Source organism: Leuresthes tenuis, unplaced genomic scaffold, assembly GCF_036924035.1.
Source record: "Leuresthes tenuis unplaced genomic scaffold, fLeuTen1.0.hap1 SCAF_10, whole genome shotgun sequence".
NCBI classification, from domain to species: Eukaryota; Metazoa; Chordata; class Actinopteri; order Atheriniformes; family Atherinopsidae; genus Leuresthes; species Leuresthes tenuis.
This window is the reverse complement of record NW_027325364.1, coordinates 29,399,695-29,411,565: the sequence shown is the minus strand read 5'-3', so window position 1 is coordinate 29,411,565 and position 11,871 is coordinate 29,399,695. Positions and strand designations below refer to the sequence as shown.

The following is an 11,871-nucleotide window of genomic DNA, read 5'->3' as shown; positions in this document are numbered from 1 at the left end:
TGAGAGGACGTGAGCTAAATTTGCCGTGAGCTGAAACAGCTGTGGACGTTGGGATCCAGAAATGGCAGCTCAAGAGGAATTTTTTGGGGGTAAATGTAACGCCTCTGGAAGGCATACCGTCTGATGTGTGTATGTTAATGTTCACGGTGAGGACAGAAAGTTTGTTTGTATGACGAGCAAATGTACCCGGTGAGAACAGAATGTTTGTTTGTATGGCGAGCAAGGCGACTAGATATGTTTTCCAAAACACAGCAGATAAAACCGACGCTCCTCTGTTCTTCCATGGAAGATAACTGTTTGTCCCCCGATTACATGTAAAGAAAGTCTCACATCTGCTCATAAACACAGTTTGTCCATTCCGATACATTTCGGATGTGCCACGTGGCTATGCGGCTTCAAATAGCTCTTTCTCCTCTTATCAAATATTGCTCGACTATGTGCCACAGGCATTCCCAAGATCCAGTATGTTCCAGGTGCTGGACCCACAGATGTCATGTGCTTCAAACACTACAATGCAGAGGAGGTAGGTGTGGCTCACAGAGACACATGCATGAAAATGACCCAGGTATGGATTTTTGCAAAGCACCCTTTTTAGCTTTGGCGCTTGGCTGCAAATACTGAAACTGACAGGAATGAAGTAGATCCAATAACACTTTTTTTTTCTTGAGGGCCTTGCAGGAAGTGGTAGTTTTCAATGCAGAGCTGTGGCAGTCTGTGTGGAGCTCAGTGTTCCTCTGTGCAGGTGCTGATGGGGCGGACGATGGGGGACTGGTTGAGATTCTCAGTCTGCTACTGGCACTCCTTCTGTGGAACTGGTACTGTAACAACTGAGCCAAACAGTCGGCAGAGGCTTTGTGCTGATTAAAACAGATTCACTCTTTACATTCAGGTCAGCACTTTTCTCCTTTGTGTAGGTGCTGATCCTTTTGGGTTTCCAACCCTCCACCGGAAATGGAATGAAGGCTCCCCGATGGAGTCGGCTAAGAAGCGACTTCGTGCTGCCTTTGAGTTCTTCACCAAGCTTGGTGTGAGGGAATTCAGTTGAGCTTTGACATCTTTTGTACAGTGCTGTGCAAAAGTTGTGAGCCACCTCTCATTTCTTTATGTATTGCCAGGAAAACAGCAAATAGATGGAGCAAATAATTGAAACGAGTGCAAGCATGATAAGAATGCAGAATACAAAGCAAAAATAGTTTATACAAATGTAATGAACTTGAAAGTCAATATTAGGCATGCTCGCCTTTATTCTTCAACACAGCCTGAACCCTCTTACACAAGCTTTCTTGTCATTTCTTTAAGTAGTCTTCAAGAATAGTTTCTTCAGGCTTTTCCAAAGCTCTTTGGATGTTGGCTGTTGATCCCACACCGCTTCAATAATGTTGAGGTCCAGGTTCTGGGGAGCATTCATCCCTCCATAAAACCTGCTGCCACATATTTTAAGTCCACTTCTTGTGTCATTTGGCATACGTCAGAAAAAACTCTGTTTCCCTTCCTTAAGAATGGATTCTTGACAGTCACCCTCCCATGGAGACCATTTGTGATGATCTCTAATAATTCAGATACCGTTCATCTGCTGTAGATAGTTTTTTTTCCCGCTGTATCCTTTTCTTCTTTTGTCCTCCACTTGACCAATTTCTTCAGTTTCTTAAGGTCTGCACGCACCATGCAGAAATGTGTTTTCAGCTGATCATTCTTAATCACATTGTTATTGCAAAAACACTATTTATTGTCTGTCAGACTGTTATCTTTGTACTATGTTAACACTTATTTTGCAGATTCGGCTAAAGAAACTAAAACAGTGTGGTTTTGCGTCAGGAAACAGAATATCAAGTTTTCCGTGATATATATGAATATCACTGCTTTATCTGTTGAGTTAGGTGCCTTTCTTATGATATAATCATTCATAGGTCAGCGTTAAGCAGCTTAACAAACAAGAAATGCATAAATATGAAGTTGTTTAAGCTCAACAACTGGACTGAAACTGTGAGAAAAAGCAGCCAGTGTCCAAAGAAAAACCCTGAAAGCCCTTCAGTGAAAATATAGTTCTGAAACACCTCCAGAGATTATTAAAATGCTGGTTTCCTTTGACGCAAAATATGAAGACTTTTCCACAGTGCTATATCTAATCAGAATTAGTGAACTGCTTCTGTAGAACTTCTGCTTTTGTTTCACAGGTCAAGTATTACACATTTCATGACCGGTGAGTGACTTCAAATAATCTTGCTTTCACCCCATTTTAGAAAGTTCAGACAGAAGCTAATTCACGTGATGTAACTACATGTACCCTCAAGTGGGTTTTGTATATTAACTATAGTTTTATACAAGACTGCATATAATTTCAGTTAGACACAATGCACAAATGTTAGAGGAACAAAATTGATTTACGTTATGAAAGAGTCAAATTTGGAGTCCCCAGCTTTTTGTTTTTAATGCATTTTGCTAAATATAAGCGCATAAAAGACCTCTCAGTTGAGCTCTTCTCCTCACAGTGATATGTCCCCTGAGGGCTCCACTTTGGAAGAGTCTAACAAGAATCTGGATGAAATCACAGACCTGGCTCGCCACCTGCAGAACCAGACTGGAGTCAAAGTTCTGTGGGTCACCTGCAACCTCTTTGCCCACCCAAGGTCAGTATTCTTAAACCAGCATGTATGAAAATGAATGTGACACTGTTGTGGAGAGAAGAGTACAAAAAAGAGGCCCTTGCAGCCTCTTATGGGGAATTCATTGATCGGAGCGACACAGCTACATATACATGGCAGGCAGTATGCACGGAAATTCCCAGATCTTCTTATACCTCTTGATATCATTCTGTGTGTATGTGGCCCAAACCCAATCTCTATCTGGCACCTGCTTTCTGAGAATGCTACTACCTCTTCATCATTGTCTAGACAGCGTTCATTCTGATCCTAAACAATATGTGGTGTGAGCAGTGTCAAGGCCCTGCTCTGCCTACATAACCCGAGGCTGTGCGGGAGGAGCCGCAAAGTGTCCGGCAGTCATGAAAATGTGTCTGGATCCTGTAAGCGGCTGGCTCCGAATCAAAAAGCACTGTTGCCTCACAGGAGTTTTTAAACTAATGCTGCCACTCCAGTTCCTGTGCTGTGGCTATGAAAAATCATAATTTTGTGGGCAGATACAGAATTAGTTTCACATCAGAAAGCCTAAACCCACCTGACGTCATCTTTCCCAGTTTTACTGTTACTTCAGTACCGGAGACAAACGATGTTTCATCCACGGTGAAAACTCACTGAGAACTATAGCTGGGGGGAGCTGAAATTCCCTCTGCCTTTGCCACAACCAGTAAAGTGGACCGTTTTCTCTTTATTTGAGGTGGATGTATAATGATGTCTGGAACTGCACAGTTACAGAGGCACTGATGCATTAATAGCACGAGGCAAGGCTCACAGCTCCAACCTCTCCAGGGAGGAAAACCCTCTGACAACTTGCATCATTAGGATGTGATACAGTGAATTTAAATAAATGAACAAGTTTAAACCGTATACATTTGTAACCAGCTACTTAAATGAAACTCATGTCTTCAGGTGGATCATTTATCCTCTTCAACTCACTGAGTATTGTACTTTTGCTCTAAAACTAATTGGTGTCATGCATGCGTTAATGTTAGATTTCTCATGACAGGTACATGAACGGCGCTGCCACCAACCCGGACTTCCATGTTCTGGCCTATGCCAGCGCTCAGGTGAAAAAGGGTCTGGACATTGCCAAAAAGTTGGGTGCAGAAAACTTTGGTGAGGACTTGATTTGTATGACATGTAAAGTACACCATTTCCATTTGTAAATATTGTCCACTCTCTGCAATCAGCATATGTTTGTGTCCTCAGTCTTTTGGGGAGGTAGAGAGGGTTTTCTTTCCTTCCACAACACAGATGTCGCAGCTGAACTGAAACATATGGCCAACTTTTTCAAAATGGCCATCAGTAAGTGTGCACGTGAATACGACAACAGGCTGAGTTTCGGTTAGTCGCAAGTCTGTATAGTTTGTCTATGAATCTGTCTCCAGAGTACAAGGAGAAGATTGGGTTAAAGTGTCAGTTTCTTATTGAACCCAAGCCAAAGGAGCCCTGCAAGCACCAGTATGATTATGGTGAGGCTTCCTAAATCTACCGACGCAAATGTGCCATTTCATCATCCTCCTCCATTGTTGAATGTTTCTCACTCTCTCCTGCTTTAGATGCAATGAGTGTTATAGGATTCTTGAAGCATTATAATTTGGAGAGCCACTTTAAGTTGAACATCGAGCCCAACCACACCACTCTGGCAGGGCACTCCTATGAGCATGACATTGTCATGGCCTCGGCGTAAGACATCATGATTTTACTGGAAATTTAACTGCATTTTGAAGTTATCTATGTGGCAGAAGTTGCTGTCATAGCTTGAGTGTTGCCATATGTTAACTGCTTTTTGTCGTCCTCGCTGACTGGTGAACAGTTTTGGCATGTTAGGCTCAGTTGACTCAAACACCGGTTCTCCTGATCTGGGCTGGGACACAGATCAGTTCCCCATGGACATCAGGAACACCACCTTGGTCATGAAGGTAAGCTGATTAAATGAGTTTGTCTACTAAGTATACTGCCGGTAATCTTAATAAAAGTGACATTGTCCAAAAGCAAAGTTATTCAATGATCAGCCACAACATTTAAAAGACAACTTGCAAGATTACTACAGAGATAAAGAGTGCAGCAGACAAATGGGATGCCGTGAGAGTTGGACAGATGAAGAAGAGGAGGGTATCAGGTGGATAAGATACAGCTCACATTCATTGTGAACACAAGTATCAAGTTTGAATAATAAGGGTGGGGTCAGCAAAATAAAATTACTTTTAAGCCTCTAATTTATTCTTAATGTTTTATTACATTTTAAAAATAACTCAGATTGCATTAAGTTGCTATTATAACAGATGACTTGTACAACACATCTTAACTTAATTTACTCCAGAATAACTTGAAAATCTTATGTAAATCCAATGACTGAACTGGACTAAGCCCCAATTGTTTCAAGATCATTCATGAACAACACCCTAGGGGGAGTTATTCAAATGTAAGTTGACAATCCAAATGTGACTATGATCTGGTCATGAGGAGCCCACACCCATTTCAGACTGTGTAATGTTCTTTTTTTAAACATGACAGCAGCCTAAGTGGGAGATTGCATCCGTAGCATTGGTCATTGCGCCAACAAATTGTGATGTTGAAACAGAAACAACTAAACTCTTTAATGGTGATGCTGCAATCATGTGTTTGTGCAGTCAACATACACTTGCATCTATACTCACTCCTCTACATAGTTCTCTTGCTCTGTGAGATTTGCCAGCTACTTGGTTTCTTACTCTGCTCTCTGCTTTGTGTTGGATACGTAACGTAAAGTGCTCTTATCATGCTGTTCTTTTTTTCTTTGAAATAATTAGATAAAACTAGACCACAAAACTAAAACAGTTGGCTAAATGAGGCTGAAAGAGTCTCGCTGGAGTCATTATCAAAAGCAAACTCCCCGTCTGCTCAGTTCAGTTTAGAAAACTCGATTCATCCCAAATGGGCAATTCAGTTTGACAGCCTTCCCATTGCACATAATATATTATCCACTTTTGCACTGTTAGTATAAATCTATCAACTGATGCATCTTTAGCTATCTTTACGCAACTAGTGAACAATTAAGGTTTAATTGGGTAAAGTGGGATTTTGAAATAAGGAAATGGCTCACTTTATTAGCAGCACATGAAAACGGAGATAATGGAACCAGTAATTCCTTAGTATCTAATCTATTACAGGCCATCATTGAACAAGGTGGTCTGCAGTCAGGAGGCCTGAACTTTGATGCAAAGGTTCGCAGAGAGTCGACAGACCTCGAGGACCTTTTCGTGGCTCACATTGGAGCCATGGACGCCTTTGCAAGAGGACTCAGGAATGCTGTTCGCCTCATTGAGGATGGGGTAATCGCTGGTATGGTGAAGGTATGCGTTCAGCCGCACGTATGTAAAACATACACCTGCACCATATGTGAATGAACATTCAAGTTATGTCCAATGTTAAACAGGAGCGGTACTCGAGCTTCAGTCATGGCTTGGGGCAGAAGGTGGAGGATGGTTATGCCACTTTAGAGGAGATGGAGGTAAGACACCACCCAAGCCACTCAGAGGGAGTTCCATTTAATAAAGTGGATGACCTGCCAGCTGCAGGTGCTTTTTGCACAGTATCTTCTCTCGTTAAAGCTTCCTTATATATGATATTAGATATGAATGTTGTTTTTTTTCTTTATGATTTCAGGCTTTCATCGAGCAAAACGGGGAGCCAAGAGCAACATCGGGAAAGCAAGAAAAATATGAGTCAATCTTTAATAATTACATATAATCAAAAATGCTTTTGTCGATGTGATGAAGTTCTGCCTGCAGGATTAAACAGGACTAGGAAGCTAATGTCTTAAAGTTTTGTATTAGTCCGGTTGAATTAGAACATGTTATTAACCATGGAAACATTTACCGATTAAATGTGTATCTGTGGAGCTGTTGACATAAAGAATCATCTGGATGTATTTGTATGAACTCATGTTTACTGTTTAAGAAAGTATGTTGTCATAAAGAAGTTGAGAGATCATGTTTACTGCCAGCTTTTTACAGTCCAGTTAACAAGGCACAAGTGTGCACAGCTGCGAGGTTCCAGCAGAAAATTAAATAATGTTACGTTTAACAACACTCAAAAATGTACAACAAACTTGTGACTTGACTGCATTCAGGGAAGCTAATTCTACTTTAACATTAGGTCTGAATAGACCTTTGATCCTGAACGCTGTTAGCCCAATTTTTTCATTGGAAGCTCAAGAATAAGCTGGAGAAATCGTTTATTAAAAAAGTATTTATTAGTGGTCACAAGTAAAGTATATTGCAGCGCTGGACTCGGAGTGCCAGAGCTCCCGCACGAAATCCGTCAGGCCGAGCCCCGTTATCCGGAAACATGTCATATTTATATTCAGCTTTATCTCACAGAAGTTGTTTTCACACTTGTCAGAGTATAATTGGCCCGTTTTGGGTGACATGCTCAGGCCAGCTGCTGTCCTTGTTGTGTTCTTTGGATGTGATAAACAATGTGTGTGTATGTGTGAGTGCTGTTTTAGGCGTGGATCTAATGTACCAGACCTATCTGCCCTAATACAGATATTTTGTCTGACCCAGTTGTTTATGTCCTTCTAAGGTCTTGGACCATTTAAGGTCATCTGTTGTGCAGTATGAGCAGAGTGGAAAAGTACCAGCTAGGAACATAGGTTATTTAGGAAAATACAGAATATGAATTTATAATGTCTAAGATCAAAGCCAATTATAACAACTCCCCCTTTTGACATGATTTACTCATGTCAACTAAATGAGGTAGGACCGTTATATTCTGTATTGTGTAACACCTGTTAGCGGCAGCCAACTTAGCAGGTCCCCAAACTGCAAGTGGCCAACTACCTTGAGGTGCAGCACAACCAGACAGGAGATTCTTGTTATCCCCCTTTTGATATAACTTCATTATGTGAGCTGTTATGTGTAAGCTGTTCTTCTTTGCGATTATCAGCAGCAAGCAAGTTTTCATTGCATATGCATGTGTAAAACAATTGTAATGCGTTAGCTAAACCTTTCTGTATCAGGAGTGTTTACCATGATGCTGGGAACAGAACCTCTTTCCCAGAATAGTTCAACCTTCATTACTCAACTGATCATAACTCTGCAATGAGCACATTTCATAAAAGCTATAAGTATCACGCCTGTACGTGTATGCAAGGAATAAATCAATAAATGTTTCAATATGTCTTAAAATTAGTGTGTGTATGTGGCCCCTAACCCAATCTCTGTGTAGAATCTTAGTTCATTTTGGCCCAAAACTATATGTGGTTTAAGCAGTGGCAAGACCCTGCTCACCCATAAGTACCATTACAACACAACAATAATTAATTAAGCTACAACAATTCATAAAATATTGAAACTCAAAAAGTGCTTAAGGCAATTAACATTACCATCAGGATCGTCCACTGTTCGCAGCGAATAGGAGCGAAAAACCCGATGGCTGATATCCGGGAAAATTCTCCTATGGCCCCATTCCCCCTTGGCGACCGACCACTTAATTACCTTTCAGTGCCTAAGGTCCCGCTCCGAACAGCCGATTCACACCAATGGCAATGGACATATGTATGAATTCCTATGATTAGTAATTGGTCTACTTAAAATCATTAAACTAAAGAGGAACATCACAAAACACAAAACAATACAGTACAGACATTTAAACATGATGTGAATATGAAGATATGACCCTGTTGAGAACAGATGAGTAATGATAGATGTAGTGTAAAAACTGACAATTTCTTTTGAGTGAAAATTTTATGATAACATTGTGCAGAGTGGTGCAGTGCAGCTCAGTGTCTTCTGGTCCAATCCTGTCACTGCTTGGTGTTTGGTTGTCCTTCTGGCTGAACCTCAGTTCAGCAGTCTGAGCTAACTAGGAAGGAGAGGTTACCAGCACTTCACTTCCACAAAGGGGTCTTTACCACCCGTTTTTTTCTAACTAATCTTTTTCTTTGGGACAATTCAGGAGAGCATTCAGATTATTTTGTTGACAGTGGTTGAAGGTTGTGCGGTTGTTCAACCATTATCTCGGCATGATGATCATGCCTCCCAGAATGTCAGACTGACGTCTTGTCAGTCACTTGGCTGTGAGTCCTGTAGAGGTTCTGCTGCCGATGCAGTTAATTTAAGCTGTGGATGAATGTTAGCAGGAGAGCAGCACAACAATGCAACATGTCTTTTTCACAATGTTTTATATTCAGGAATTGCCTTTTAACAGGTTCAATCCCAGTATTCATTGGTCGACCAATTAAGTTTTCATATGAACCCCAAACAAAAACAAATAAATAAACCGAAAAAATAAATAAATAAATAAATTAAATGAAAAACAAAACAACTGGCCAGTTGATAGAAACCATGTTTTAGGACAGTACCTTTAGTACCTTTAGACTCACCAACCTGCTGTACAGCATTAATGAGAACTCCAGTACCATCAACTTTTTCTGTGGAAAAAACTTCAAACCATTTAGAGAACACAGCAAGACAAAGACAAAACACAAGACAACATAGAACAAAAGACAAAAGAAAGACAAAGACTCACAGAATTTTGGGAAAAACTTGAGAAGTGTTAGTAAACTATGATTAATTGTTGTGTCTCCACCCCCCCGATGAGACTTAGTCTCCTCCGTATGTTAGTTCTGCTGAACTCTTCCACTGCAGTTTCTGCTCCTGTGTTGCTGCTGCAGGACAGAAATGTTTGTGGTTAGATTTCATTTTGGGAGCAGCACAGCATCAAGAAAGCAGCCATTTCTTCTCAATGAGTAACTGATTAACCTTTTTGGGATAAATACTGTCTGTCCTCTCTTAATTCAACTCAGAGTGTTTTTGATAAAATTTCAGCACGATCTGCTTAATTCTCACTTGTTACTTTATACTAAATTCTATTTAATTCTTACCGGTGGCTGTGTTTCGTGATGCTGAGCCATCCACAGACAGTTCAGGATCAGCATTAATTTTTAATTTTAAATTTTTTTTTTTTCCATTTGAATTAGAAACACTTCATGGGGTACCAACAGTGTGGCATCAGAGTTTCTTATAACATCACATGATACAATAACATATTTCCATACAAATTAGAATCAAAGACAAAGGTTTATTCTATTTTTCTATTTGTCTTAATTCCTCATTTATTTATTTTTTAGATGAGCCTTGTGGCCTTGTGCTGCTAACTTTTTCCTTAGCAGTGCCACAGCATCGCACTTGTGTTGTCAGACATCAGATCTTTGGTTGGTTATTGATCACTGTTACCTTGCATGCATGCTTTGACCTAAGGGCCCAGATTCTTGATATTATTTTGTAATCTTTTTCTTTGCTCGTAGCAGTTTTGGAATGTTAGCTAAATTGTTCAGGATCCTTCTTGTTTTTTCTTGACATGAATTAGGCCTTTAATCGTGCAGTTCAAAGCTCTGTGCTTTATCTTACTTTGAGCAGCTCTGCCTCAGTTTATTATGTTTTACTTAATCTTTACTTCTTTCTTCCAGTATGTGTGGATGTATGTGGGTGTGTGTGTGCGTATAGATGTGTGTGTGTGTGTGTGTCTGTATGTGGCCTTGGGTTTCACTGTTTTGTTTTATTTTCTTCTATCTTGTGAAGCACTTTGTGTTACATTTTCTTGTATGTAAAGTGTTATAAAAGTAAAGTTTGATTGATTGATTGATTGATTGATTGCACCAGATTAAACAATTTGGGTCATCTCCCGTGTAATTTCTCGAACGAACCAGAACACATGATTAAAACGTTCTCACAGAACATTTCATTCATCCCATTCATATCCTTTTCTTTCGACCAACATGTCTGACTTTCACACAGGAGAGGTGTGAAAATTAGTTATTGTAACCTTTATTGTTTCTGCTACTGCGGTTCTACAGTCTAGTCTCCACAGTAGTGTTTTCCTTTGGTTTCATAGTCAGTGGTCCCTTCAGTCTCTGATAGAGTTTTAGTCCCCGTGGTCTAGTCTTTGTCAGTAGGTGAGGTTCCTAAGTCAGTCCGGACCTCAGTTAATGTTCTTCCGGCAGGATCTTGAGCCTGAGTACAGTGATCCTTGTGGATCCAGTTACTCAGTCTATTCTCAGTCAACCATACCTTTATACAATGTGATGTAGCTTCTGCGTCCTGTCCATAGAGGAGAGGACCAGTTAAGTTTGTTCACTTTCCTGGTCCTGTTCCTTGGTGAGTATTTCTGTAACCTGTTGAGATATACTCATCACCGTGTTATTCTGTTGTTTCACATTCATTTTCACATTCAGACAAGTTTCCATACTGTAGTACAACAAGGGGTGAGCCTGTTGAGCCTGTTTGCTTCTTGACATAGCAAATTTAGTAGTCCAGTTGGAGCTACTATTTTGCCTTCATGATTCCTCCAGAGTCTTGTGGAATCTTTTTTTTTTTCTCATTCCATGCTTGCTTTTCAGATGGTGCCGCTGCTTCGTGAAGTTCTTTAATGTTTTCTAAACATAATTCTTGTTGTGATTTTTCCTCCAATGTTTTCTGAGACATCTGGTTAAATGTAGTATACCCTGCTTTTGTTTTTGCTGCCTTATCTGCCGCATTGTTGCCTCTCGCTACTCTCCCATCTCCCTTTTGATGTCCTCTGCACTTGACTATAGCAACTTGTTTTGGTTCAAGTATGGCATAATATAGTTTGAGTAATTGATTCAAGTGTTTAACCGGGGTGCCTGCTGAGGTCACAAAGCCTTTCCTTTTCCAGTGACACATGTCTGGTATAGAGGCATGTCTTTAACTGTAAACACTGTTTTTGTTTTCATTTCACTAATTTATTCAATGTTTATAGTTAGATTAATTAATATTTATCTGCAGAGTTAGAATTTGCTAATAGTATTAATATAGTGTTCAGCTGTACAGCTCTCTGGTTGCTGTGGCTGTTTTTAAATGTGCCATGAAAACAAACCTTGACTTGACTTGTTATGACTCAGACTTACTGCAGCGCAGCTGTCTTTAAATAGCTAAATTCTTTTAGAGTTTTCTTCTTTAAGAAACTCACTGGTGATATCTGACTCTCGTTGTGCCTTTTATTGCCGTGTTTTTGTTAATTTCCTAATTATCTAACTCACTTTAAACCTTTATATAAAGCATTTTGCTGCTCTGTTAAGATAACAGATCCATTGATTCATAGATCTGCTGCAGTTAAATAGTTAAATGGTTTAATGAGATTAAATATAAATACTGATGATAAATATTAACTCAGAATTGGTTAAAAGAAGCAGAGGAGAAGTGTTTAGATCAGCTAAATTTTAAGTCAT

At 39.9% G+C, this 11,871-nt stretch overlaps 1 protein-coding gene across 1 annotated transcript; it reads left to right on the top strand.

Annotated features, from left to right (window-relative positions):
• LOC140316856 (uncharacterized) lies at window positions 1–7,084 on the top strand. Its single transcript, XM_072394885.1, has 14 exons — window positions 1–89; window positions 447–523; window positions 743–815; window positions 915–1,027; window positions 2,175–2,200; window positions 2,490–2,627; window positions 3,643–3,752; window positions 3,846–3,941; window positions 4,025–4,108; window positions 4,196–4,322; window positions 4,453–4,558; window positions 5,789–5,971; window positions 6,055–6,129; window positions 6,285–7,084. Exons 1-14 carry the CDS (start codon window positions 62–64, stop codon window positions 6,366–6,368), a joined length of 1,320 nt encoding a protein of 439 aa, XP_072250986.1. The 5' UTR covers window positions 1–61; the 3' UTR covers window positions 6,369–7,084.
• Window positions 7,085–11,871: the final 4,787 nt, after the last annotated feature.

Bases quoted from the DNA above. Each gene is read 5' to 3' on its own strand.
- LOC140316856 (XM_072394885.1), top strand. From the start codon at position 62: ATGGCAGCTCAAGAGGAATTTTTTGGGG. The intron at 816-914 runs GTACTGTAACAA...TCCTTTGTGTAG, and splicing joins GCACTCCTTCTGTGGAACTG to GTGCTGATCCTTTTGGGTTT. The intron at 4,559-5,788 runs GTAAGCTGATTA...AATCTATTACAG, and splicing joins ACACCACCTTGGTCATGAAG to GCCATCATTGAACAAGGTGG.